Here is a 26,780-nt window from a genome sequence, read left to right as displayed (position 1 = left end):
CTCATTTCGTGTTTCTACCCGCTCTTCTTATTTTTTCCCGGACGTTTTTTTTTCCGTTGATTTGCTGTTCGGTTTCGGGCCTTATTTTGGTGGGGAGGGGGGTTGGTTAGGCCAGTGCAAGCGGCGCTCTAAATTAAGTTTTAAGCAACATGTCTGCAAAAATCATGCCCCAGGATACCCGTACTCGTCCTTGTTCCCTTCATCCTGGCTGCTGTCGCTGGCAGTCGCAACGTTTTATTCTTAGCCTCCTCTCGGTTTTACTTTTTTTTTCCTTTTTTTTTTTTGTATTTCTATTTGAAGAATGGAAATTGTGTTTTGTGTGTGTTTGCTGCAGTGGTCTTCCTTGTCCTTCGTGCAGTTCCTTGAGGAGCTGCAGGACTATTTTTTCGTATTTATTTTTTATTGTATTTCGCTGGCCGTGCTATTTACACTGGCGCAGTCAACAGTCGCCGTCGTCGGCAGTTGCTTTTCCTGTGCCTATTTATATAAATATATATATATATATATATTGTAGGTATTCGTATACGTATATATTTGCAGGAGCTGCCGGACGGGCAGCGATTTAACTTCCTCTTCTTGGCTCGGAATTTGTATTTGTGTATTTGTCTTTTAGTTTATTGTGCGGCAGCTAGGCAACTTTGCCTTTTGTATTTGCGCTCCATTGAGGCAAGGAATTCAATTTTAAAACACCCAAATCAGGCGCAAACGTAGCATGGACTTGTGGTCCTGCCACCCCTCACTGCATTTGATTACAGTTCCCCGGGCCGAGGGCTCCATTTTAAATGATCGGCGGCTCCTGAGCCTGGGCTCAGCTAATTAAACGTGGCGTATACTTGATGTGCGCCTAGCCCAGTCGAGTCTAGTACGCCACGTTAAGCAAACAAGACTCTGGACGCCAGAGCTTAGACAACCGACTTAATGGGGGATAAGCCAGCAGGCGGCAAACACTTGGCTGGCAATTAATTAAAAGCCCCCGAACAAGCAACCAAATATTTGGTTCTTAAACGCTAAGGAACGCTAGAAGGAACGAGGGCGGACAACTTGGTAAATCCGATTTTATTTCCAACAATAAGCACCAGAAGCTGAGAAAATCCAAACTTGCAGCCCATTCTCTCTTACATACTGTTGAGCGTCAACTGAAAATCACGGATCAGTTGCATCAAGGCAACCGTGCAACCAACTATGCCGAAAATAAGACCAATCAGGATAAGTAAGATATCCCGGATCAGCTTCCACATCAGCCGGCCATAGCCCACATTATAGTTTAGGAACACATCGATCAATGCCGGACATAGAAGATTCAAGTTACTCAACGAAAAAGCGCCTTCCAGTTCCGTGAGAGCCGCTAGATTGGGCACACCAATTGCCACGGCACCTTAGGAAATTCAGTAATCATTTTTATGATTTTCTTTCTTTTTTTTACGTGCAAAACTCACCTGTGAGAAAAAGAAACAGCAATCGAACTACGTACTCAATTAGCGTGCGATACCTGCCCCTCGGTTCAGAGTTTTCATAGTCGCTAAACATCACTGTGATCACTACGAAACCATTCAGAGGATAACTCAGAAATATTCCAGAGGCAATAAATACCTTAATGAACTGGGAAAGGCTAAGTAGGAAATGTGAATACCACTTTAAAAAAGGTTACACTTTTGTATGCATAAATAACAGACATATAGAATAAACGAAAGTTGAAATTGGAATACCTAATTAGGAATTATTTTACCTACATTTCATCCTGTGGAATATTTAGGGTAATACTGGCATGGACATTGTCTCCGAAACGCCAATAGCCGATGATTCCAAAAAACATGTTCGAGAGCAGGATGAATAAAACAGCAAGATTGAGGACTCCAAAGAGGCCCAGATAGCTCTGCGGATGTGCCATATGGGCCTCGACGACGAGCATCTGGAGAATAAGAAACAATAGAAGTTTTTGAGATTTATTATATACACTTATTAAACTTACAGAACCCACGGCTGTGAGGGAAAAGGCGGCGATGGCTATGAATTCAATCCATTCGACAGGAGGTGTGACCATCTCACGATCATTAATATTGGGAAGACCATTGAACAGATAGTACATGATTAGGGCGAATCCCGCGTATAGCAAGAAGTTGGAGATCAAATTCAAGGGTACCAAATACTTTAGACGGCGGATCATGAAGAGCGGCAAGAGCAGCAAACAGGCGACCAGCACATAATACCTTTCATTGTACCTCTCAATATAATGGTCACCGATTTCCTTGAAGTTCTTGGACACGAAAACCAGATAAACGGTGCACAGCAGAAACTGACCGAAGACCAAAACGCAAGTGGTCATAAAACCAGCGGCCCGACCAAAGCAATTGATCCACTTGGGACCCTCCTCGTAGGCAATCCTCACGGCCTCCGGCATGGAAACTTGAGGAACTCGGCGCCTTCGACAGCACTCCGTCATGTCAGCTATCTGTTGGTTCCATAGATATTTAAAGAGGGTGTTCCAGTTGGCCGAGGTAGCCACTTACAGACCAGCAAGTGGATGGAGTACGTCAGGAGTATCATCAGCAGAATGGACATCACGGTGCCCATCACGAATCCCGAGCATCGAAAGGCCAGCGGCATTGCCAGAATGCCCGTTCCAATCACACATTTTAACAGGGAAATGAAGGCGTCACAGTTACTTCGTTATGAGCGATAAAAAGTTTATGTAATTAAGCAGTATGTTTGGCAAACTCAATCAATTCATTATCCTACATGAAACTCACGTTAGGGGCACCTCCACACTTCGCTTCTCGTAGGGATTGTACATGTAGAAAGAGGTTATGGACTGGCTGCAAAGTAGCCACAATATTATTAGTCTGTAAATGGAACGGATGCAGGACACACTCACGCTATGGTCAGAGGCTCAGTCTGCAGGTCAGGATCGTCCCGATTTGGAGCCTGATCCTGCGACTTTGGCTCCATTCCCGTGGCGACATCAGCGGCAGGAAAACGAAAGCGTCACACAAAAAATAGCTACAAAAACAAACAAACACAGAGTCAACGTCAAAATTATACCCGAACTTTTGACAACAATTCCAAATTGGTTTAGTCGATTGCGTAGCTCCGTTGCCATTCCCATTCCCAATCTCACTTCCATTTCCGTTTCCGGTTTCCGACAATGCAGCTGCGCACATTCAATTCACTTACGTTTGATAACTGGCGCTGCATTTAGCAGTGCCACTACAATCCTGCCGCAGCCCAATCAAAATGGCTGCACATGCGCACCCATTATCATAATAAGCGCAACTTATTGCCCCTTTTGCGGTCCTGCAGGACATAAAGTTCTCCAACTAACGGCGTATTGGTCCTGCGGCGGTCGCAGGATGAAGGTTTTCGCGGTTGGCTACGGTTAGCCCAAATTACGGGCGACTTACTGAGCTAATTTAAGCCTGCGGTTTTCAAACTTGTTAATTTAATACCTCACTACAATCTGACTAATCGGGAAACTTCAAACAAAATCAGATTTTTCTTAATATTATGTTCCTAATATCCTTGAATTTCGAAACAAATAAAAGAATCAAAAGAAGTATTCCATTTTAATCAACACGAACTTATTCTGCTGGCATATTCCCCCGTGCCTAAGCTTCACTGTAGCCCTTGGCTGATGGTAATCTCCGGCTGCACAGCGTCCTCTTTCCCATCTCCATGAATTCCCCGACTGGCGGAGGACGATTGTCATGCCAGAATGCGCACTTCCGCGTCCGCATTTAGTTAGTTGTTGTGTCTCTGGGTGAGTTTAACAGTAAATTGAATTAAAATTTATTGTGCAAATTGCAGAATTCCGAAATCGCGCCGCTCTGCGCTGCGTTGCACAGAGGAGGACTCGCCGAGACAGCGGCGCAAATCCAATACAAATAAAATTAAGTAAAAATGCACGAAACGTGGGCAGTAAAGGGGTAACCAGGGTGTACTACATATATACATACATATATATATATGCGCGTCTGTGTTGGCACAGAAATATGCAAATGCGATATTGTCGCTGGGCGACATTTACAACAATTACAATAACAACGAAGGCACCTAACTGCGTGCGACATGTGACACGAGATTCAAATGGGGGCGGTGGGGCAGGGCCATTTATAGCATATATTTTGCATAAAGGGAAATATGCAGCAGGATCTCCGAATGCTGCAAATAAGGAACAGAAAGCGGCAAGCCGGGAAACGAGCGAGAGCAGCGCAGAAATCAAATAAAACAAATTTGGAATTTTACAGCAGACAAGGAACCGAGCGGCAGCATCGAAGGAACCAAAGAACTGCTTATGTGCGACAATGTCCTGGTCCCAGCCTCCACATTCAACCCCATCTGTACCGTGCTGCCTCCACATGTTCCTTAAACTGTCAGCAATGTGCGAGTGCGAGAGTGCGAGTGCGAGTGCGAGTGCGAGTGTGTATGTTATGGAAACAAACAGACTGACATTCAATTTAAATTCCTATACAAATAATTGCATGGCATGGGCGTGGGTCAGAGGGCTGCGATTCCGGCGGGGAGTCGGCAGTGATTGCTGCCGCCTGCCGCCGATAGATTGCAGCTCCCGGATAAAACCCCTTACCTGCCCCCTAAACTTCATTTTTCACAATATTTATGCACAAAGCGAAACCAGGACACTGGGGACTTTAGTGGCTGAGTTGTTAGTGTTAGTTGCAGGAATTAACTTTAAGCTACCTACAAATATTTGGTTTAAAACAGCATTGTATAAATAACGCATTAGATGGAATGAGAAACAATTATCATAAAATTCACGCAATACCTTTTTAATTGATTATCAGCGGTAAGTTGATCCTTAAAAATGCTCACAAAATCAATTATGTATTCCCGTTTGGGAGTATATACCTCTAATTCCAGAGATAATATGCATATTCAATTTAAACTCTTTATGATTAATATATTACTATGCATTATTCAGCCAGATACTGATTTAAATGCACAAAGATAAATATCTTGCTTTGCCTGTTTTGGCTCAATGTCAATGGCCAGACTGGAGTCTCTAGTACATCCCAGCTGAAATAATAATTATAAATTCCCCATGCTGATCCGTCCGCCTGGATGCTCGCTCGCTCGCTTTATCCCCACGCCATTATCCGTGGCTCATCATCAGCTAAACCGAAAATAAATGCCATTTCGAGCGAATTTCCCAATGCAGCGCACGCACAGGACGACGAGCCACGACCGCACAGCCACAAGGACATGCTGGCTTTTGTCCTTGCCAATTGGAGCTCAGGCGGCGCTCATCAAGTGCTGGGAAAGGTACTATTTTCTATCATTATCAAGGGTTTAGCTCCTTAGGTACCTATGTATGGAAATATGGAAATGGATTGAAAGGATTACAAATTGATACACTTTATCTTTTAGATACTTCAATGATTATGTATAAAAATCACCGCATTCAAAAATTACATAAAAAATACTTAATAGGGACCTTTAACCTCTGTCTACAGAATATTTTTAGATATATTTTAAGTTGAGTTACACTCAACCTTATATTTATGTACTTCAGTACGGTAAGAAATGTATTTCAAACTGAAATGTGTACTTTTAGGTACTTATCTTTCGTACCCTGCTAAAGGACTCCCCATATTCGTCATCACTGCTCCACTGGCTCACCTGAAGTTGGGGCTTTTGGCTGCGCCCCAAACGTTATCGCCGCGCTTATCGCGTCGTCATCATCGGCGTTATCAACAGCTTAGCGTCGCCGCAAAAAACTTTGCAAGTGCGCCACGTTCCGTTGCAGTGAGTGCCACACCCCCAGTCGCAGCCCGCTCCGCCCTTCCGCCAGCCACCCCTTCCACGTCGCCCGCTCTCCGCGACTTACCCATTCCGTGCGCCTCAATAATTTTGATCAGATTTTCTGACGCGCTTGTCCAGCGGTGGTGGTGTCGTGCTTCCTACAATATTTTTGCATTTATAATGCAATTCATCGTTCATTTTTCATACTTGCACAAAGTGGATTTTTATTAGATTCCCTTTATATTCGCCACACTGCCCCTTTCAGCCACTGCCACGCTATGGGGAACTTTGTTTTCGCTATGCGTAGACTGCACTTTTGCCCGGTTTTAATGTGGTCTGGCCATATGGAGCGCCGGGCAACTTCGAAATTTCAATATCATCGAGATGCGGACGATTGGATGGATGGACGGAAACCAATAAATTCCAAATAAGGATAAGAATGCATTCGCAGGCAAAACTACTGGCAGTGGGGCTTGTGATTTTTCCTAATCTTGGAGGGCTATCAACTAACCCTTTAAATGATATGAAAAATACAACAAAAAATACAAAACTATTTCAAAATCATATAGATAGAAATTTGTTTTTAATGTCCATCTGTTTGCGTCTTGAAAATTCACAGTCATGAATTTCGAAAGGAATTCCACACGCTCCCCGCTTTTAATAACTGCAAAAGTTCAAAGTGCGTGGCTTCATTTATTATGCATATTTTCCGCACAATTTGTCAATGCCGTTCGCTGGCGTATGAGGCCGTCGAGGAAAAACTATTTGGAAAACAAACGCAAGCCAGCATCCCATACACATGGCGAATTTTCTATTAAATAAACTGTCAGTCATTGACGATGGTGCGTCGCCGACGTGCGGATGCGAAAGTCATACCCGATGATGTTCCAAATAATTGCACTCGGCACCGGGAAATAGGATGGTGGAAAATGCGAGGAAAAGCGGGCTGCGAAATATTAACGGCATTTTTAGTGAACGGCACGCAGACAAAGGATAAGAAGAGCGGCATGCCACCGCAGCATATTATTTGCCCGTCTGGGTCCTAATTGAATGTTGCACGTAAAATATTGGAAGGAAAGTGAGTTGGGTTCATTGCGGGGTCACCAAACGTGAGCTGGGGAGCACATATGTATATACATACATACATGTATGCTTAACACATTTTGATTGCATTAACAATGGGTGTCGAAAATAATTATAAATGTAATGCCACAAGACATAGACAGATATGCATTAGATCACATCCCGAAACTCTGCAAAATTCCGAAGCCAATAAATACATCTTTTAAGTTAAACTATTTTATAACTAAGCAGACAGAAACCAGAATGAAACTTTCAAGATCTTAATTCTTATTTATTAAATACAAATACAAATTCTACCCACTTAAAAAAGGGTCACAATGGAAATTTTGTGTGAATCAATCGTTGGATTCAATTCTGTCCAGCGATCGCTTAGTTATCCTGATCAAGAATATACGTACATACTAAATATCATTTCAATTCTATTTGAATTATATTTTCAACATAATTTCCAACAAATCAAGTTTGGCTCTCATTTCAAAAGCACAAACGTACAGGGCGCCCCCTGCACGTCGCCTCATACAAGGTACAAGCTGCCGCGTTAAAAGGGGCTCCATACAAGGTTGCTCCGTACAGATCGTATAGGGTGCTCCGTACTTGAACAGTGGAACAGAAGTGACGGCTGTTACGCTCTTATACATAGGTTCGAGTATTCGCTAAACATGTGACCATCAAACGCTCTTTGGTATTTTTAATTGTTATGCTGCAGGCGCTGTAAGGTATTTTATGAAGCGGCATACACTGGTCTTACTACATTATCCGCGTGCTCTGTTTATAATTTAGAAATTGTTAATTTTTGGAAATAGCCATGGATGACGAAGCGGAAACCTACAAGCTGTGGCGCATTCGCAAGACCATCATGCAGCTGAGCCACGATCGGGGCTACCTGGTGACCCAAGACGAGTTGGACCAGACCTTGGAGCAGTTCAAGGAAATGTTCGGCGACAAACCCAGCGAAAAGCGACCTGCTCGTTCCGATTTGATAGTTTTGGTGGCCCACAACGACGATCCCACGGACCAGATGTTCGTCTTCTTTCCCGAGGAGCCGAAGATCGGCATCAAGACAATCAAGACGTACTGCACTCGCATGCAGGAAGAGAACATCCACCGGGCCATCGTTGTGGTGCAGGGCGGCATGACGCCCTCCGCCAAGCAATCGCTCGTAGATATGGCCCCCAAGTACATCCTGGAACAGTTTCTCGAATCCGAACTGCTGATCAACATCACGGAGCACGAACTGGTCCCGGAGCACGTGGTCATGACCGTCGAGGAGAAGCAGGAGCTGCTCAGCCGTTACAAACTGAAGGAGAACATGTTGATGAGGATCCAGGCGGGCGATCCCGTGGCCCGGTACTTTGGACTCAAGCGCGGCCAGGTGGTTAAGATCATCCGTTCCTCTGAGACGGCGGGACGGTACATATCCTATCGATTGGTGTGCTGATCCTGGACTTATGAATTATTTTAAGAAACCTATGATTTAAGGAAAAGGCAGCGAGTTGTACACTTTAATAAATCGCAATCTTTTCAGTAAGTTGTGTGTTTGGTATTGGCAAGAAATTAAAGTACTCGAAATTAAATGCCCTTGAATGCTAGGAACTAGTTCAAAGTATCAGCATTTTACTTAAGAGAATCAATAGTACAAGTTGACAAAATGATATAAATTTAAAATAGTGTATTAATTTTAGCTGAGCAGCAAATCCTAATCCATAAAAAAGTTTATATTTGTTTCTTTTGAAGCGCTAGGAAATCCATTACAAATTTGCGGAATATAATGTGGGTATTAAAGATCATAATTTGATATGAGTTTTATTATAGGAATTTAGCAACATCTATTATTTTCGAGTAGAAAACATTTTTAAATAAAAATCATTTTACCAAACTTTGGTTTTGTCCATTTGTGCGTAGTGAACTGCGGTCACACTGTTCTGCTTGGAGCAATTTGGTCGTAGGAAAAACAGAAAGAAATAAAAACAAATCAAATGGCCGGACGTGAAGCCGTGAAGCGAGCCGTACAGCAGGTGCGCCCCATCCTGTCCGTGGACCGCGAGGAGGCCCGTAAGCGTGCCCTCAATCTGTACAAGGCCTGGTACCGCCAGATTCCCTACATCGGTAAGTGCTCCTGGTTATGTCATCAGAGTGTGCATCCGTATCCCGACGCCATGTAATGCCATCCGTCCGCTTGCAGTCATGGACTACGACATCCCCATGACCGTGGAGCAGTGTCGGGACAAGCTGCGCGAGGAGTTCGTCAAGCATCGCAATGTGACCGACATCCGGGTGATCGACATGCTGGTCATCAAGGTAAACGCATCCATAAGAGAGCTATGCTGCAGGTGATAATACTATCTTACGCAGGGCCAAATGGAGCTTAAGGAATCCGTGGAGATCTGGAAGCAGAAGGGCCATATCATGCGCTACTGGAAAGAATCGCAGGATCCCAAGCCCACCGACTTCCTCTCAAAATTCATCCAGGGCGTTAATTAGTTATTCAAATTGAAATAGTTTAAATACAAACTCCGACAGAGTGTAAAACGAAACAAAGGGAGTTTTGTGCGCTTCAGAAACGCGTGTGTCCTTGTTTATTGAGATTGTGACTTCAAAAATATCATGGTTTCACTGTGAATACATACTAATGAATGTTCTGATCTGGATTCTGAATCGGTTGAGCAAAATAGTTGTTCAAACTTAAACAGTTGTGGTGTATAAATGCTATTTTTTGTTAGGGCGATTTGTAAAGTGCAGACAGTCTTCTTGCTCTCGTCAGCTAATATGTGTGCCGTTTAAATTTGTAAATTCTATGCAGGTAGATTGATCGTGGCCCTGTTTTTAAGGTATCAAATTGAGCAGGTTGTCCAGAGCGGCGGAGCTGGCAAAGAGATCAGTAGTTATGGCGTCATAGTCTACGCCCAGGCTCTCCAGCTCGGTGAAACAGTCTTCCGTGAGGCCTGGAATCTCCAGTGAGTTAATCGACTTGTTGAATGCATCATGCCGATTGGTGTAGCCCTTCTTCTCGCGGAACATCTCAGCCAACTGCTCGTCGCTCAGTTCGATGCCATGCACCTTCTTGGAATGTTGGCGGAATCTGTAAGTGGCATGGTGATGATTTGCTGGCCCTGTGATAGAGTAAATTACGTACTTGCTGCGATCAGCGAACTCGCTGGTGCACTTCTGGCACTTGTACGGGTAATCCATGTGCTCGTACTGATGCTGACGCCTGCGCCATCTGGTCTTCGTCTCAAAGTTGCACACCTCACAGCGCCAGACCTTCGACTTCTGGTGACTTCTTTGCTCGTGCTCGCGCAGCAGGGTCATGTTTTGGAACTGATTGCCACAGGTAAGGCAGCTAACTGGTTCCTCATTGACATGAGCCCGTTCGTAGTGCACTCGCAACTCCGCCGAGTTAACATAGTTAAGCGAGCACTTACCGCACTGGTAGTGCCGCTCCGAGTGCCGCTTGCGATGCATCGTTAGGGTTTCGGCGCTTTTGAAGCTACGCCGGCAGATCTCGCACTCGTGTACTGTTTCCACGGCATGGAGTTGCTGCAAGTGTAGCTCGTACTTGCGCATGCTGTTGAACTGTTGATCGCAGAAGCTGCAATGCACGACATCCTTCACCTGACAGAAACGCTGATGGCTGTGCAGGCTGGCCTTCTGGTTGAACACCTTATCGCATGCCGTGCAGGCATATGATTCTGTTGGTGACACCGCAATTTGCACCGGAGTGTGCACCCGGGTGTAATGTTTTCTAGCCGAGCGCTGATCCTTGAAGATCCTGTCGCAAGCCGGGCAGTTTGCTTGCATATAACAGTACATTTCTGGTGAATAAACTCAGTGAGTAAGGGATCTTTTGATTCGAATCTTAGAGCTTACCAAAATCACCATCTATTTTGTGGTGATCGATGAGATGCTTCTGCATTTCAGACCTGTCTTTCGTCTCATAACTATTGCAAGGTCGGCACTTGAAGTTTTGATCTGCAACAATACGTATAAGATCGGTGGTAAAAGGAATTTACTAGAAAAATGGCTCACTTTTGTTTAGGCCAATTATATCGTCTTCCATCATAGAAATCTTGTGAATACTTTTGTAGTGAATTTTTAACTGCTCCGCATCGGTATGCGTGTATTGGCAAATGTTGCATTTCAGAATGGGTATATTACCCGTCGTGCTGCTAGTCGTGGCCAGCTTAATAAAGAGTGGCGATGAGACCTCTATTCCATTGGCTAGAAAGGAGGAGGATGATAACTATGAATAGTCCAACTCGATATACACTTACATTTCAGCTGAGTTTCATTGCTGGCCTCGTTCTTGGGACTTTGGCTACAGCCATCGTCGTTTAGAGTCATCTCCAGAGCGCGTTGTATAAGGTCGCACTCCTCGTCCGTCACATCGCCGTTTTTGTTATTGAAATTATAATTGTTATTATTCTCGACAGCTTTTTCCGCGACTGAGACGACCATAACTGACTCTCCAGGTGTAATACTGTTCTCGAAGAAGGTCTCATTGTTCTTGGCATCCGAGCCGTCGTTCTCGTCCTCCTCCTCCAGATCATTGGTGTCATACTTGACGTCGAAGAGTATTACTTTTTCGGTGTGTAAGAGAGAAGATTAGGGTGAATGCTGGGCTAAGCTGTCAGTTAGGCCTACCTTCATCTTCCTTTGGCGCTGTCTCGCTGCTCGAAGAAGCGTCGACATCCAGCCGCGGCACCTTGGTTCCTCGCATATAGAGGACATTCTCCTCGATGGGACCCTCATAGCCCTCGACAAACTGCTCGAACTCCTGGCTAAACTGATTCCATGGTATCGTTTCGTTGCTGGCCTTTCGTTTAAGCTCTCCAGTGGGACTGGGCAGCTTTACGCTTTTGGCTTCGGCTTGGAGCTTGAGATTCGATTCCAGGGCCATTTCGACAAAGTGCATAGCCACCTCCAGGGCGCGACAGCAGCGCACGCAGATTTGCATCGGCCACAGGTAGCCACCTGGACTAATGACCCGCAGGTCCAGGTTGGTGCACTGCTTCAGGCTCTGGGCGTAGGTACGCGTCTTTTGCAGGTTGGGCACCTCGGCGTTCAACTGCACGGTTTTCCTGTCCACCGATAGACAGGCTCGGCACTTGGAGCCCTTGTTCAGCTTGTTCATCGCCAGGAGCGCGGGATCCGGTACGGCGGCGTCCATGGCGCTGCGGTTGATCAAGATGCTTCTCCTGCGCTGGTTTATCCGTTTGTTGTAGATAGAAGTAGTTTCAAAAATAAGTTCGGCAAACAATGTGTATTGTATTTTATACCGCTCTTTTGTGATCAAATGCAGTGTGACCGTGTCTGCAATCGCAAAAGTTCCCATGCCGGCTGCGTGCTGCTTCAATTAAGTTTCAATGGCGTTCCCAAAGGGAGTTAAGTCACGTATAGAAGCGAATATATATTAAATACATATATATATATAATATATATCAACCTACATGCTTTCAATAAGATCACAGGCCGGGCAGTAACCTTTGGGCTACAGTCGCTAGCAAGAAAATGATTCAAGGCCTATAAAAAATGCCTTTGATGAAAGACACAATACTAGACAAAAAGTTTATTCTTTACAAATATAGTAAAATATGGAGTTTCTTAAACCCCCTAAACCGCAGCCATAAAAAACCTAGCATACGCCCTTGCCTTTTGTATACTTCATCGCTCTGGTCATACAACACCACATATCTGTGGACGGACGGACACTCCCTTGAGCGGACAAGAAAACTGTCTAATTTGGTAGCAATTTCGACAGATAAAAGTCTTCATCGCTCACTAGTAATGTTCGTCGACAAATATGCCATCGGGAAGAGTCAGAAAACCTAGAACCTCGCTCACTTTGGAAGAGAAAATGGAGGTAATCCAGTCCCAGGAGCGAAACAAGCTATCGGTTCGGGATCTGGCCAAGAGGTAAGATCAATGCCTGATACATACATATGAATGGGTAAAAATAACAAGTTTCCGAAGGTTTAACATTGGAAAGACACAAGCAGCAGACATTTTGAAGCACAAACAGTCGATTAAAGAGGGTCTGTTGAGTGGAGAACTTAAGTTGAATCAGATGCGGAGGAATCCCCTCTCTCAGCGGGGCGCCCAAATCGATGAGATGTGCTTTGATTGGTTCTCCCGTGTCCGTACCGAGAATATACCCATATCGGGGGAAATGGTGCGGAAGAAGGCCAAGCAGTTAGCTGTGGAGCTGGGCCACTCCAATTTCTCTGCCTCCTCCGGATGGCTGGAGAAATGGCGAAAGCGACACAACGTCCGATACAATGACACCGGTGACAGCCTGGATCTGCAGGAGTTCGAGGCGATTCTGGTGAAAAGCGAACCCATCTCGAATAAGGACGATTGTGATGAGCCATACCCCGTGACTCTGATAGAGCCTATCTATTCCACCGAGGAGGCCATGATGCAGCTGGCCCGGCTGAAGGAGTTCGCAAAGGATGACTATGCTTCCTACCAGCAGTTGATCAGTCTGGAAAATCAATGGAGCTGGAAATGGAACATCTTTAAGAAGGAGCTTCCCTGACCCAAGCATGCAATTTAGGTGCAATATAAATACATATTTATCTCGAATCTAGTAGTAAAAGTTATTTAATGTACGTTTCTTTTATAAGTAACATCGTTGAAGATAACTTATCCCTTCTACGCGTTGAATTTAAACCTAAAACTATTGGGTTATTCTATTCATGACGATGCTCGTAAATATACGAAATACATGACCGTTTGCAAAAAAAAAAATAATTATACATATATATAATGGAGAATTTTAAACATTAGATGTGAAGCGTTTCTCTTTGGCCAATACAGAGCCAGCTGGTGGAGATTGCCTCAATCATGCTTGGGAATCGAATGGATTAACTACTGACACCTTGAGACCCGTTGCGGATTGTTATGTTTAAGGCGATACCTTAAGTTGCCATTTGGGCATTGCTACTTTTGGATCCTCATAATACATTGAAAATTTCACCGAAGTCTATTTGTCAATAAGTGATCGGTCGTCTGTATTTCAACTAATTTTGTATAAGAGATTGTGTTTAATGTCCTAGTCTAGAACTTAACAAGAAAACTTCAAGACATTTGATGTGCTAAAATGATGGAGAGGAACAGTACTTAGACTATATCAAACTTTGTACATTGTGCGATTACTTTGCTTGATTCGTAAAAGCATAAGTTCACAACTACTTGGAATTATCGTCAGCTCCTTAGGGCTGCCCATTTTCTTCGCTTGCACCGCTCACATCCTTACGGCCATCCAGGAGTCCCACGGGCGTCGCGACTTTAAGATCGTTAGGTCTGGCTTGGTTCGTAGCCAGGGATGAGAGGTTTCCCAACTCTTCGGTGGTGAAGCGCAAGTCATGGATTATGAGTGCATGGGTTACGAGTCTGCATAAGAGAAATTATTGTAGAAGGCTTACAAACGATTTGAAAAGGGGAATCTCTCACCTGCCACGTCGCAAATAGGAGCGATCGCACTTGGGACACTTGTAGGTTATCTCACCTTTGTGCACGCTCATATGATTTTTCAGATGCACATTGGACTTTTCCTCCTTATTGCAAACGGGACATATATACCGCGTGCTCAGATGAGAGGCCTTCTGATGGCGTATCAAATGGTGTTTGAAGGCAAAAGTCTTCCGGCAGCCATCCATAAAGCACCGAAGCGTCTTATCCTTGCTGTGCTTGGCCTTCGTGTGCCGCTCGAGCTCTGCGATAGTTACAAAGGACTTGGGGCACAGCTTGCACTGTGATTTTCTATTACTGTGTCGCTTCATGTGGAACTTGAGCAACGTAAGCGTGCGGTAGGATGTATTGCAGATGGCACACTTGTGCTGATAGCCCCATCGCGAACGTTCCGTATTGGAGTGCAGCTCCATTTCATGCTTGACCAACTTGCCCAGCTCGTCAAATGTTTGGTTACAGAGTTTGCAAATGTGAATGGAAGAACGATGCAGACGGCTGTTGGAGCGTAAACCCTTCGCTGGCGATGTTTCCAGGGCAGTGGTGGACAGCAGTTTATAGCTTTCATTAATTGGGCAGCTGGATGATGCATTGTCGCTGAGGGCTTTGGATACGTCATGGATATTGGGCGACGATTGCTGGGCTTCGTCTCTCATTATGTCATAATCAAAATCAAATGGTGTGGGCGTGGGAAAGAGAGTGGTGGACGATGAAGCTGTGGTTGCTACGGGTGATTCTAACGAAGTAGCTGTCGCTGCTGCTGCCGCTGATATTGCTGCTGCTATTGCTGTTGTAGTCACCGCTGTGGCTGCGTCCAATGTTACCGGATCTAGTTCTTCCTCTGGCACCGCCGGTTCTGCTTTAACTCCTGTTCCATCATCTGTGCCGCCTTCTTCTGGTGAGTACAACAACAATCGACGATCATTGTTCGTCGCCGAACAACAGCGTTTTTAGATTATCATTTGTATTATGCGTTGGCGTGTTTTGGGCATAGTTGAAATGGGAATTTGATTTGATTAGTGCAAGGCTATTGAGGCTCTTACCATTGCCATCGCCATTGCCTAAAGCTTCCGTCATCTTTTCAGCCCCAACATCCGTCTGCATCATCTCATTGTGTTGGCCATCCACTGTGACCGAGTTTACGGGCTCAGAAATCGTTGATGAGGATGTGGCCATCGTAGTCGTGATGGCTTCCCCGCAATGCGGCGTTTGCATCTCTATAATTGTATCCACCAAATGACTGCGCTGCAGGTGGCGACTAAGAGTGGTCTTGGCCGCAAACGATCGAATGCAGCGCGGACATTCAAATGGTAATTCTGTTGTTGGACGAAAGATGAGTTCATATGTCATAGCCACAACGATGAAAATCGTTTCAAACCTTATCAAAATAACAAAACTACTTACTGCGTATGATAAACACTTCGTTTGCATGCTCGGACACTGGAATGAAAATATGATTTATCTTATTAGAATTATTTCATAAAAACAATGGTAGAATTAAAAATTATATCTTTAATCTATCAATGCTTAATAATTGATCATTGATTTACTCACCTCCGTCATTGATTCCATGGTGGGCATTCAGATGCTTGCGCATCTCCGAATCCGATTCGCATTCAAACGGACACTTTGCGCACATGAGCATTGGATCTGAAGGTAGATAGAAACTGAAGATGGTGTGATCTGTATACTGTATTTTATGTAGCTTACTCTTTATCCTGCCAGGATACAGTTTTTCGATGTTGGTGCGGGCTACGGAAACCTTATCGCCCTTCGCCTGGACCATGTCCCTCGTGGGCATTCGCTTGTGCACAGTTTTATAGTGCTTGATCAGCAATCGCTTCATGTTGTAGAGGTTAGTGCACAGTTCGCAGCGATAGGGAGCCAGACCTGAAGTCCAACCAGATATATGCATGATTATTTAGTAACTAGAGCTGTGTGACCGACCCAGCTTACTTACCCCGATGAACAAACATGTGGTTCTCGAATTTATACTGACTGGTAAACTTCTTATTGCAGTAAATGCAGTAGGGCTTCTGCAGATGCTTCGATTGCTCGTCATCAAAGTCGTCCACATCATCATCGTCGCTGGTCAGCAACAGATTTTGATCAGTGGCAGCATCATTGTTGTCATTCTCGTCTTCATTGTCGGCCTCGTCTTCTTCGTCGGCCACAGTATCATCCTCCTCCTCCTCGAAGTCCTCGAACAAATTCTCGGCATCAAAGTCCAGACTGATATTGTTATTATCAATCACAATGTCATCACCATCCACAACGGGCATGCCATCCGCGGGAATTGTGCATATGGCAGCCACATCGGTGTTGTCAATAAAGTCCTGCATGTCGCCAAACACCGAAACGCTAGATGAATTGGCTGGTGCCTGCTGTACGGCTTCGTTCACGGGCAGGTTGCCCTCTGAGATTTCGGGAAAGATTCCAAATGCATGGTTGCTGGCCGTACCGGTGGTTTCCTCCACCGTTGTCACCGGTGCCGGGTTCGTCACTAACAGGGAGTTGGAGGTTGCCGCATAGAAGAGCGGCGTCGCATCCACCACTACGTTGATGTCGCCCGATTCGGTGATGGTCGTCGATGTGGTGGCCATCGGCTCCGTTTGCTGCATTGGATCAGGCATTGGTTGATGTACCACCGGTTGCGGCAATGGCGCTTGCGTTTCCAAAACACCAGGCGGATCTGGAAGACATTGCATTACAAACATGCCAACATGAAACATATAAAACGGAAAGCCAGGGAATTCAAATGAGTATACAAATTTAAACTGTTGGACTTAAATAAAATTTGGTTAGAGTGCAGGCTGGAGAAACTCAAAGATAAACACGGTAATTATAAACAATTAATTATCAAAAACGAGTTAAAGTGCTCCTTTGAAGTCCTTACCGAAAGTCCACAATCCCTCCACTTGTATTCGATTTGCTTTTATTTACATGGAATAAAGGCCTCAACGTTTTTGTAGTTTCATCAGCGCGATAGCTAAAGAGAGTTTCCCCAATCCTACCCGATAGTTAATGCCAAAAAACTAATTGCCATTATGATCATTATGAGCATCAATTTACTAGAAAGAGGACATAGCCTGGATATACACGGTGTTATGCTAAATTTGTATGTACAACTAATTTTACAATTTAAAATTTCATTGCTGTGATCTACATATTTTCGAGTGTAAACGTTTAATTTAACTGTTGTGTAGAATTTCGGTTCATGGTTTGTCACAAAATTACCGCAAAAAATATGATAAAAAAAAACGTATTGCACGAAGTAAGTTGAGAGCTCAACAAAAAGTATGGTAAAATACCTAATGAATAATAAGAAAATAATAAATAAATAAATATCAACATTAACTCATTCAACCAACGAAAAGATTAATACGAATTTTTGTTTGCGAATCATTTCATAACTGTCCAAAAAACCGGCGAAAGTCGATACCAGTTTAAATGCCCTGGTTAAAACGATCTCATGACTCACATTTAATGCCCAACGGGATGTCGGTGTGATTTAATATCTTGGCCGGAGTCTGCTGCTTGGCGGCAACGCCTCTCGTTGTCGTTGGCTCGCCCGTCCAACTGGGACGCAGCTGCACCTCCGTGGGCTGGACCGTGTGCCGTTCCTTGTAGTGTGTTCGCAACTGGCTAACGGTGGACGTCTCGAACAGGCACATATCGCACGAGTAGACACGAGACTCTATACCTTGCGCCTGTTCCTTGCCGGTCTTGCCATTTTCATCAACCCGATGGTGGACCATCTTGTAATGCTGTATTAGATCGGCGCTGCGCAACGAGTAAAAGTCGCATTGGTCGCAGAAGAATTTGGGAAGATCTGTTGTAAAAGAGATTCGATTAGTCAGAATGAACGATAGCGGGCTGGATTTAATGAAGGTGGGGTAAACTAACTGCTGTGAGTCAACTGATGAGATTTTAGACGCGCTACAGTGGAGAATGTTTTCGGACAGAATTTGCACTTGTGCTTGTGAATGGATGTTCCGATAACGGCCGGTTTTGGCTTGACTGTAAGCGTACAAAAAATAGTAGAATCGTATTGTAAGTCACTGGGACGGATCTTACTTCTTATCTGTGGCATCATTTCCTCCACGATCAATTCGTTGACATCGATATCCATCGGATCATTATGGCTGGACAGGAGATTTTGTAGGCTTACATTGACGTTGCTGGAACTATTCGGTTTGCTATCGTCTATATACTCGATGACCACGCCTGAAAAAGATCAGTATGAGTTGTATTTTGCAATCATGCACCCATGGATAGTTCAACTCACCGCTTCCGTTAACCTGCTGCAGCGAACCGTCGGGAAGGACAAGGTACTCGGTGCCGATGCTAACATTGGGCGTATCCATCGGCGGCAGGGTGGAGGTGAGGCTGTCCACTGACGGTACGGGTTCATCCATGCTGACGGCCAGCTGGTGATCAATGTCTCGCAGTTGGTCGTTATCAATATGCGGATGCGGCTGTACGTAATCTTCCGGCCTAAGTACGGTGGGTATCAGCAACTCCATATCCTCAAGCGTGCACACTGCCTTAACCTCTTCTTCTTTAGGAGCTGGAAGATGCTTTGATTTTACGTACTCCTCTGCCTGGCTAAGGGGCATGTTGTGCATGGTCACATAGTGCTCGAACAAAGTTCGTTGCTTCAACGACGTGAAGCTGCACAACTTGCAGTTGTATGAAAGACCCTCTGGAAAAGTATTTACACTTTTAGTTCAATAAATTACGCTTGTGGCGAAAGTCAAACTGTACCTGCATGCTGGCGTATGTGCTGCTTGAGCTCCAGGCGATTGTAGAGCACTACTCCGCAGACCTGACACTCGTGCCGCATGGTCTTTAGGGGCTGTACCGGCTGAAAAGGGAGAACCAATAGTGATAGTGAAACAATAGCTGTGAAAGCCACTATTTAGGGCAAACATACCTCTGCACACGCTGGCTTTTCCTGCTCCTGAGCCAAAGTGCCATTCAGTCTCTTTGAAACCTTGGGACATAGTTTCCGGCACAGGATCTCGTGGGCACGCAGCGCATTCTGAAGGAAGTAGTAGGCCACCTGCAGGCTCTTGCTGCACTCGAGGCATATGTGTTGCGGCAGCTCCGGCGCATTATCGGCGCTCACGCAGAACAGCAGGCAACGAAGGAGCGGTATCTTCTCAGTGGCGTCCGCCGGGTCCAGACTGCGCGCCACCGACACCGAGTCCAGTTTGACGTACTCCACGTTCGTCTTCAAGCAGCAGCGACATGACAACTTGTAGTCCACTTCGGCGCCCGAAATTGGGTCCGAGTAAGGGCTCTTCCTTTTGTTCAGCGCCATCGTTCACGAGCTGCTCATCGGGTGGCACCCGTATCGGCTGCGGTCCGTTCGAAGCGTTTAGCTGGTAAAGCGCCAGAATTTATCACGTCTTAGAGAATTTAATTTGATTGTTTTTCTCCACTCGCGTCGCGTCGAAATAAATTACAAAGGCAGGGTTGTTCTGCATTGGTGTTTTGCTCGGCAGGGCTGGCTAACAATTACCGATGACCAGGACTGCGCATTCACTCGATATACAGCGTCTATCGGTAAGCAGGCACTTTCGCGCCAACGAATTTTCAGATTAACGCAGGGATACGAACAAAAATTTTAATTTTTGCAATCATTTGTAGGAATTTTAGTTAACTTTAATTTATTTCAACTACTCGCTTCTTAAGCTTTTAAAGTTTGCCAACTGATCAGGGAAATTAAAGCTATAAATTAAAGTTATATATGTTTATTGTTTTTTTTTTATCGGGAGTAAAAAGGCTTAAAATGTTTACAATGATTTTATTTCCATTTAATTTCCTTGTAAGCCCTTTTCGATTATTTAAAGAATAAACATGTTAGTAAATTTCAATCTTGTAGAGGAGCCCCAAGAAAGTTATTTAAAAACAAACTAAATAATATATCAATCCAGCTGGATCTAGTTAATTTATTTTCGTATTTTCATATTTAGCTCAGTAAAGAATATTAACTTGTGTACTCCATGGGCACGCACTCCTCGGCGGCCACCTCGTGCGAGTGAGAGTCGTCCTCCATCAGATGCTGCAGGCTTTCATTGGGATAACTAAGAGAACACGATTATTAGATTGGTGCTGCAACGTGGGAATTGCACAACTTATTACCACTTAGAGGGGCTTTCATCGCTGAGCATCGTTGTGGGCACGGTGGCCGAAGTGCATTCCGGACTCAATAGCTCCAACGGCGTCGGTCGTCGCTCCTGCAGCTGGCGGGCAATCTCCGCTTGGCTGAGGCCGGGCGACACATCCTTCGGAGCAGTCTGTAGTTGCGGTGGCTGCTGCGAAGGTGACACCGTGGCGGTAAGTTGTTTTTTCGCAGCAATTGCTGGGATTCCATGGTTCGCGGGCAACATTCCGGTTAGGATTTTTCGTCTTCGACCTCGTGGGGCGCCCACTGTGGGCATGTGCGGAGGCACACCTGGAATTCCTGGTGCCCCCTTGTCTTTGTGCTTGCGCCGAATGGCGTCCTTGGATGTTTGCGATCCGCCGGCAACGCCGGACGTAGAAGCTGGCTCCGAATCGGAGCTGTCGGTGGCATCCGAGTCGCTAGAGTCCTTGGCCGGCTTCTCGTACACCAGCAGACGGTCCAGCAGGAAGGTACGATCCCGGGAAACTTTCAGCAGACGCCGCTGGTTGGTGTGCAATAGATCCTGGAAGTACTCGTTCTCCTGTAAACACAAAAAGCTGTGACTTGCCATTGGCCAAGTTCAACTTTAGATATTTACATAGATGAGGAACTTCAGCTTCTTCTTGAGGTTCTTGTAGCGCTCCTTGAAGTCAGTCTCGCCTGCGCCCAGGCCCGCGGATACGGAGGATGAGCTAGCGGGCGCTGCTCCGCGGGAAATTGGCGGGACGCGATCTCTGGCGGGCTGTGCGGGCTCGTCGTCGCTCGGCGGCTCGTCCTTTATGGCGCCATCCTCCTGGTTGGCCAGGGATCTGCAGTACCAACCGTCTAGCATTGTATTTTAATGGTATTCGCGTTTTGTTAATTTTTTCTTTTATGTACATGCCTCATAGAGATGGGAGCATTGCGATAACTGCCAGTTTTTCGCACATCATCAACCCAAGCATTGTTATCGGACGACTATTTACCGTTCTAGGTTATCATTAATTTAAAAATTGAGTTTCACCATTTAAGAAATTTATATAAATTTAAAACAATGATCTCTTGTGAAAGAAAACCTTTGATTTGAAAAGAGCATAACAATAATCTGTAAGCTAATATGCACAACAGTTGTGTCTTAAAAATAGGAATATTTCCAAAAAGTCTGACATGTAAATATAATCTTCCTATTATATTGTTTGTCTGAAGAATGATGATAGGTTTTAATTGCTGGAATCTGTTTATTTATCTATCTATCTATCTATTTATTATATATTTATTTATTGACATGTTTATTGGATTTATGAAAGCAAGTTTGATAAGTTTTATGTATCTACACTAAAACGTTCCTGATTTACAGCTTGGCATATTGACTCTCATGTACCACCATTGCCGACGTGATGTCTCCCAAATTTTGGCAACCGATCAGCGCCATGGTGGTCTCAAAGTCCTTTCTCAGCACACTCAGCATCTCCTCCACGCCTTTCTGTCCATTGTAGGCCAATCCCCAGACAGCCGGACGACCCACAAAGACCGTCTTGGCTCCCAAAGCCAAAGCCTTGAAGATATCATTGCCCTGCATAATGCCTCCGTCCAGCATAACCACCAGATTATCTCCCACGGCCTTTACGATCTCCGGCAGGGCTTCGATCGAGGCCGGAACCGTATCGATCTGACGAGCACCGTGGTTGGAAACAATGAGTCCGGCGCATCCAAACTCCTGGGCCAACACAGCATCTTCGGCAGTCAGCACTCCCTTGACCACAATGGGCAGATGAGTGATGCCCTTCAACCAGGCAATATCCTTCCAGGTTATGGTTGGATCAAACTGGCTGGAGACGTACTCATTAATGCCTGAGGCGCCCATAGCGGCATTACCCACTCCAGTAGCCTTAACGCCCTGGAAATTGGCCAATGACAGGTGCGACGGCAAGCTGAAGTTGTTGCGCACATCGGCTCTACGGTGTCCAAAGATTGGAGCATCGATGGTCAGGACGAGCGCTTTGAAGTTCGCCTTCTCGGCACGACGTACCAGCTTTTCCGTTATGGTACTGTATTTAGGAAGTTATGTGTTTAATAAAGAAGTATTTGCTTACATACATAAAGATAATCAACTCACCGATCCTTGTAGATGTACAGTTGGAACCATTTGATGGTATCCGGGGCACCGGCTGCCAAATCCTCCAGCGAAGTGGTGGACAGTGTGCTGAGTATAAAGATGGAGCCGGCTTTTCCGGCCGCCCTGGCATTGCCTACCTCGCCGTCCGGATGGGCCATCTTCTGCATAGCCGTCGGAGCAATGCCCAGAGGCCACTGCATCTGCTCGCCGAAGATCTTGGTACTAATGTCCAGGCGGGAGACATCTCTCAAACAACGAGGTCGCAAGCGTAGCCGGCGGAAGGCCTCGCGATTCAGTCCCAAGGTGAACTGCTCACCGGCTCCGCTACGGTAGTAGTCCAGGGCATTCTTCTCCAGTTGCCCAACGGCCTTCTTTTCAAAGTCCTCTACGCAAACCAAAGCCATGGCTGTTATATAACAGGAGAATGGAAATATACAATGTTTGACAACACCTCTTGACGCACCTCCCAGACTCGCACTGAACCCACTAAGATTAGGTGCCAGCATCAACGCTTTTGTCCGGCGAAATCCATAAACCGGGGAATCGCGATAAGCACACACTGTAGATAAGGGATGCCTCACCAGCCCGAGATTATGAAGTACAGATCAGCGCAGGGATCATTTAAATCAAAAGACGTAATTTTCCTACTCGACATGGGGGGAAGCTATTGTCCGAAATGATAAGAAGCCACTTCGCAAAGGTTAATTGGAATCACCTACCTCCTGCTGTCTTCCACAGTAATTCGAGTCGCACTTCCACACGCTGGTTCCTATTTCATACGAGAGCTCCACCCACCTTAAGTGGTTCAAACGAGTGGAAGCTCGCTGGGAATTGTGAACTATCAACGGGTTTATTGAAAAACAACGAAAAATGTCTGTAAAAAACTAACTCTTAGAACTAGTTAACCATCTGCGCATACTCTAGACACTATATGAAGCCTTTAGGTTGTTGAAATACTCCAGATCCTTGGCGCTGATCGAGGGCACAAACTTGTTGAAAGACTTCGTGAAATCTTCCTCCTGCACAATTACGTTCTCCGGCACCAGTTCCTTCTCTGATATTGTTCCACTCAAGTGTCCGTCTATGGTGCGCCTCACAGCGGAGAGCCATGCATTCGAGCAGATGGAGTACAGATCTGCGCCGCTCATTTCGCTCTTCAAACGCTCGGCAATCTGTTCCATGTCCACACCGGCGTCCAAAGCGAATCGCTGGGTTTGGGCACGCAAAACGGCTGCCTTGTCTTCGGCAGTTGAACAAGGTCCCACGTAGAAAAGCTTGTCAAAGCGACCAGGACGCAAAAGAGCGGGGTCAATAAGATCCGGGCGATTGGTGGCGGCCAGAATGAATATGGGCTTGCTAGTGTCGCCATCGCTCATTCCATCCATTTCTGCCAATAGCTGCGACACCACCCTATCCATTACACCGCCAGAGTCCCCAGCCACACCTCGATTGGGAGCCAGGGAATCCAGTTCGTCCAAGAAGAGTACACAAGGAGCCGCAGAACGAGCCCTGGAGAAGACCTCGCGAACATTCTGCTCGCTCTGGCCGACATACATGTTTAGTAGCTCTGGACCTTGAACGGAAAGAAAACTCAGGTTGCACTCAGTGGCGACAGCCTTGGCCACCAGGGTTTTGCCTGTTCCTGGGGGACCGTAGAGCAGGATTCCCGATCTTCTTAGATTCTTGCCCATGAGGTGAACATGCTTAAGCGGCAGACCAATGCTGCTCTGGATCTCATCTTTTAGCTTGGCTAGACCACCAATGTCCGACCAATAAACCTTCGGCACCTTGGGCGCACCCAAACTGTCCGCGAAAGAGCTCTGCATGTCAGTGAGGTTCTTGGCGAAGTGAGACATATCCAGGGTGGTCCTACCCAACCTATTGCGAATCTTCATGCGAACCGCGTTGTCGTACAGCAACTGAAGGTCGCCGAGCAGAAAGCCCTGTGACTTTGCAGCCACATCCTGAAGGACATTGAGGGTTTCCCTCCAGCTGGGAGAAATGCGTGGCATGAATTGCGACTGATTTTCCCGCGAGAACAAGGGTAATTGCTCAATAGCCTTCTGATTGTAGATAATATCGTTGAAAGTCTCGCGCACGTGCATCCAGCGAAGAATCTCGAATCGCTCCTCCTTGCTGGGCATGTCAATGTTTATGATCTCCAAGAAAAGTCCTTGGATCATGGGTTTAAGGTGTCTGTCACTGGTCAAAGCCACCACTACAATCGGATGCTTGCGGTCCCTGTTGAAGAGTTCCTGGACCTGCACGTGGAAGGCGGAAAGCAGACGCAGATCCTCGTTACCCTCGTTGTCTATGCCAAAAATCTGAAAATATGAATTGTAATAACCTCTGCACATTTACTCAAAGCCCACGTACCTCGAAGTTATGGAAGCAAATCATAAGCGGTTCACAAACTTGGCTCTTGGCAAATACGGCTTTTAGCTTCATCTCCGTGTGGGAGGGAACTTGCGAAACGATCTCTGCGCAATCTGCTCCGTAAATATGCATCCCCAACTCTTGGGCTACGGCGCTCACAAGCTTTGATTTGCCCGATCCTCGCTCGCCTTGCAGGAGGAACACAGGAAATATGTGCTTTGACGACAGGCAGGCGGACTTTTTTGGCAGGAAAGCATCTACTGAGGAGCGCAACAGCTTATAGGGCTTTCGAAGTCCACTTGGATAGTTCTCAACGATGGCCATGCTGTCAAGCACTTGACGAGGCAGGAAACTGTGAGATGCAGGCACTTGAACAAGGTTGCTAAAGTTTTTGGCAACAATCGCTTGCAGCTCGAACTCGCTGCCCTTTGTCTCCAGGTGAATACACTTTAGGTGGACGTGGCGTAGGTGAGCGAATATCAGGTAATAGTGGGCATAAGTCGCAGTGCCCACCAACTCTGCGTTCACCTCGATGCGGTAGGTATGTCCACGATGCATGAGTCGAGGTGTATTGAAATAGTTGCTCAGGATGACCTCTGTCAGTTCGGCGGGAAGTTCATGGGGATCTGCGACTAAGTACACATGTGCTTTGGTTGCTATTCCAGGTATTGTCTGCTCATCGGCAAAATGCTCTACCTGCACCCAGCAGTTGGAGCGGATTTGAAAGCGATCCAATATGTTGCCGTAGAAGTTCTCCTGAAATTTTACACGATGTAGAATTATAGAAAATATTCCATTTATTTAGAACTAGATACCCACCTGAACGTACAGACAATTGGGTTGGCACTGTGCAGCCGGCAAGATCTGGGCCACAATCGTATGCGGCGCCTCCTGGAGCATTTGCTTGATAACCGTTTGGGTCATATTTCCTTCGTCTGAAGCTAGCGGCTTACCGATTCTTACCCTCCTGCCGCGGATAACCAAGTTGACAAAGTTGACGTCCGGCGATTCCGCATAGTTTTCGTACACCTCCTGACTGGCGAACACCAGGTGCTCCGACTTAATCTGCTCGTTCTTGATCAGCAGATCGTAGAGGCGGTTCGGAATGGGGGTCAGCAGAAACTTGCCCTTGTAATATTTGGCGTAACGCCAGTATACGGCGTATGTCAGATATCCGGGGTAGAGGAACCAGGGCCACTTGGGCGCCAGCAGCTGTATGGCCGAATTGTAGCCCTCGACTAGCTCCTGTACTCTCCCAGAGAAGCTAAATCTCGGCTGTCCTGGATCTTGTTGATCGAACGACACCGAATTCCGCTTGCCGACGACTTTTTTCTGCGGGAATTGATCACGATATTAGCTAATATGGCTTAAATGTTACATATGGACCTACCGCATCATCATTTTCATTCATTTTTTACAATAAATATGGACTAAACACAACAGAAAGCACGAGTACAAGGGTTAATTTCGAGGAGGCGGTGTCAAAGTTCAAGGAGTTGGGGGATAGGCGCCAGACAAATACACTGAAATATGCAATGGCAAGTTAATTCTGTTAATGCACAGCAAATTATTACCCTCTGCTATAAAAATTAGCTTGTTTATTTGGCCAGTTACTTTGTATTTTACCTTTTTCACAATTACTCTCCTCTTCATTACGAATGTTTTGATTCTGGTAAGATATTTGCTCAAAAAATACTAAAAGTATTCAGTCAGCTGTCCACAGTAAGACCTTTATAAGCACATCTTCAAATAATTTCTTTGACCTGCATAAAAGTTAAATATTAATTTTGTAGTAAAATGAAAGAATGAAATATGTCATTATATTTTAAGTAA

The 26,780-nt window shown here is 45.6% G+C and overlaps 9 protein-coding genes and 1 non-coding gene across 18 annotated transcripts, besides 1 other annotated feature; 3 read left to right on the top strand and 7 right to left on the bottom strand.

Annotated features, from left to right (window-relative positions):
- Positions 1-262: 262 nt before the first annotated feature.
- Positions 263-296: a mobile genetic element.
- Positions 297-1,043: 747 nt separating this feature from the next.
- polyph (polyphemus) lies at positions 1,044-3,037 on the bottom strand. 2 transcript variants are annotated; one of them, NM_001299372.1, is made up of 7 exons: positions 2,873-3,037; positions 2,748-2,813; positions 2,508-2,662; positions 1,970-2,449; positions 1,731-1,909; positions 1,437-1,561; positions 1,044-1,375 (listed from the first exon to the last, which is right to left on the bottom strand). In NM_001299372.1, the coding sequence occupies exons 1-4, from the start codon at positions 2,944-2,946 to the stop codon at positions 2,442-2,444; spliced, it is 303 nt and encodes a 100-aa protein (NP_001286301.1). In that variant the 5' UTR covers positions 2,947-3,037; the 3' UTR covers positions 1,044-1,375; positions 1,437-1,561; positions 1,731-1,909; positions 1,970-2,441. The 2 variants fall into 2 exon arrangements, with proteins under 2 accessions (NP_001286301.1, NP_610631.1); NM_136787.2 differs by having other exon boundaries at positions 1,437-1,609; positions 2,512-2,662.
- Positions 3,038-7,546: 4,509 nt separating this feature from the next.
- Polr2E (RNA polymerase II, I and III subunit E) lies at positions 7,547-8,576 on the top strand. Of its 2 annotated transcripts, none has more exons than NM_001273949.1 (1): positions 7,547-8,576. In NM_001273949.1, exon 1 carries the CDS (start codon positions 7,643-7,645, stop codon positions 8,273-8,275), a length of 633 nt encoding a protein of 210 aa, NP_001260878.1. In that variant the 5' UTR covers positions 7,547-7,642; the 3' UTR covers positions 8,276-8,576. The 2 variants fall into 2 exon arrangements, with proteins under 2 accessions (NP_001260878.1, NP_610630.1); NM_136786.3 differs by having other exon boundaries at positions 7,547-8,362.
- Positions 8,577-8,721: 145 nt separating this feature from the next.
- On the top strand, positions 8,722-9,463 carry ND-B14 (NADH dehydrogenase (ubiquinone) B14 subunit). Of its 2 annotated transcripts, none has more exons than NM_001273948.1 (3): positions 8,722-8,943; positions 9,020-9,135; positions 9,190-9,463. In NM_001273948.1, exons 1-3 carry the CDS (start codon positions 8,814-8,816, stop codon positions 9,316-9,318), a joined length of 375 nt encoding a protein of 124 aa, NP_001260877.1. In that variant the 5' UTR covers positions 8,722-8,813; the 3' UTR covers positions 9,319-9,463. The 2 variants fall into 2 exon arrangements, with proteins under 2 accessions (NP_001260877.1, NP_610629.1); NM_136785.3 differs by having other exon boundaries at positions 9,190-9,393.
- Positions 9,385-12,148, bottom strand: CG12942 (uncharacterized protein). The gene is made up of 6 exons (NM_136784.4): positions 11,479-12,148; positions 11,109-11,414; positions 10,864-11,055; positions 10,705-10,806; positions 9,971-10,649; positions 9,385-9,916 (listed from the first exon to the last, which is right to left on the bottom strand). The coding sequence occupies exons 1-6, from the start codon at positions 12,002-12,004 to the stop codon at positions 9,661-9,663; spliced, it is 2,061 nt and encodes a 686-aa protein (NP_610628.2). The 5' UTR covers positions 12,005-12,148; the 3' UTR covers positions 9,385-9,660.
- Positions 12,149-12,192: 44 nt separating this feature from the next.
- Positions 12,193-13,573, top strand: cag. 2 transcript variants are annotated; one of them, NM_057859.4, is made up of 2 exons: positions 12,193-12,750; positions 12,808-13,573. In NM_057859.4, exons 1-2 carry the CDS (start codon positions 12,638-12,640, stop codon positions 13,370-13,372), a joined length of 678 nt encoding a protein of 225 aa, NP_477207.1. In that variant the 5' UTR covers positions 12,193-12,637; the 3' UTR covers positions 13,373-13,573. The 2 variants fall into 2 exon arrangements, with proteins under 2 accessions (NP_477207.1, NP_001260876.1); NM_001273947.1 differs by having other exon boundaries at positions 12,492-12,750.
- CG30020 (uncharacterized protein) lies at positions 13,416-19,797 on the bottom strand. 2 transcript variants are annotated; one of them, NM_136783.3, is made up of 13 exons: positions 19,241-19,797; positions 19,072-19,171; positions 18,593-19,009; positions 18,382-18,531; positions 18,211-18,324; positions 17,786-18,136; positions 16,265-16,996; positions 16,015-16,194; positions 15,859-15,954; positions 15,709-15,744; positions 15,348-15,620; positions 14,290-15,199; positions 13,416-14,229 (listed from the first exon to the last, which is right to left on the bottom strand). In NM_136783.3, the coding sequence occupies exons 1-13, from the start codon at positions 19,628-19,630 to the stop codon at positions 14,049-14,051; spliced, it is 3,930 nt and encodes a 1,309-aa protein (NP_610627.2). In that variant the 5' UTR covers positions 19,631-19,797; the 3' UTR covers positions 13,416-14,048. The 2 variants fall into 2 exon arrangements, with proteins under 2 accessions (NP_610627.2, NP_001260875.1); NM_001273946.1 differs by lacking the exon at positions 18,211-18,324 and having other exon boundaries at positions 13,820-14,229; positions 14,290-15,196.
- A 434-nt stretch (positions 19,798-20,231) lies between these two features.
- On the bottom strand, positions 20,232-21,588 carry CG18004 (uncharacterized protein). 3 transcript variants are annotated; one of them, NM_165808.2, is made up of 4 exons: positions 21,360-21,588; positions 21,075-21,285; positions 20,455-21,017; positions 20,232-20,396 (listed from the first exon to the last, which is right to left on the bottom strand). In NM_165808.2, exons 1-4 carry the CDS (start codon positions 21,362-21,364, stop codon positions 20,300-20,302), a joined length of 876 nt encoding a protein of 291 aa, NP_724986.2. In that variant the 5' UTR covers positions 21,365-21,588; the 3' UTR covers positions 20,232-20,299. The 3 variants fall into 3 exon arrangements, with proteins under 3 accessions (NP_724986.2, NP_610625.1, NP_724985.2); NM_136781.2 differs by having other exon boundaries at positions 21,075-21,390; NM_165807.3 differs by having other exon boundaries at positions 20,455-20,999; positions 21,075-21,390.
- mir-1008 (mir-1008 stem loop) lies at positions 21,018-21,074 on the bottom strand. Its single transcript, NR_048087.1, has one exon. It is a non-coding gene; the product is annotated as a mir-1008 precursor RNA (primary transcript).
- Positions 21,589-21,670: 82 nt separating the features above from the next.
- Positions 21,671-23,060, bottom strand: Hao (Hydroxyacid oxidase). Its single transcript, NM_001032230.3, has 2 exons — positions 22,572-23,060; positions 21,671-22,503 (listed from the first exon to the last, which is right to left on the bottom strand). Exons 1-2 carry the CDS (start codon positions 22,973-22,975, stop codon positions 21,807-21,809), a joined length of 1,101 nt encoding a protein of 366 aa, NP_001027401.1. The 5' UTR covers positions 22,976-23,060; the 3' UTR covers positions 21,671-21,806.
- Positions 23,061-23,404: 344 nt separating this feature from the next.
- Positions 23,405-26,633, bottom strand: Pex6 (Peroxin 6). Of its 2 annotated transcripts, NM_001169643.2 has the most exons (5): positions 26,574-26,633; positions 26,338-26,470; positions 25,767-26,279; positions 24,948-25,703; positions 23,405-24,895 (listed from the first exon to the last, which is right to left on the bottom strand). In NM_001169643.2, exons 2-5 carry the CDS (start codon positions 26,356-26,358, stop codon positions 23,492-23,494), a joined length of 2,694 nt encoding a protein of 897 aa, NP_001163114.1. In that variant the 5' UTR covers positions 26,359-26,470; positions 26,574-26,633; the 3' UTR covers positions 23,405-23,491. The 2 variants fall into 2 exon arrangements, with proteins under 2 accessions (NP_001163114.1, NP_001027403.2); NM_001032232.3 differs by lacking the exon at positions 26,338-26,470.
- Between the last annotated feature and the right edge of the window lie 147 nt (positions 26,634-26,780).

This window comes from Drosophila melanogaster, chromosome 2R (genome assembly GCF_000001215.4).
Source record: "Drosophila melanogaster chromosome 2R".
NCBI lineage: Eukaryota > Metazoa > Arthropoda > Insecta > Diptera > Drosophilidae > Drosophila > Drosophila melanogaster.
This window is presented reverse-complemented; position numbering and strand designations above follow the sequence as displayed.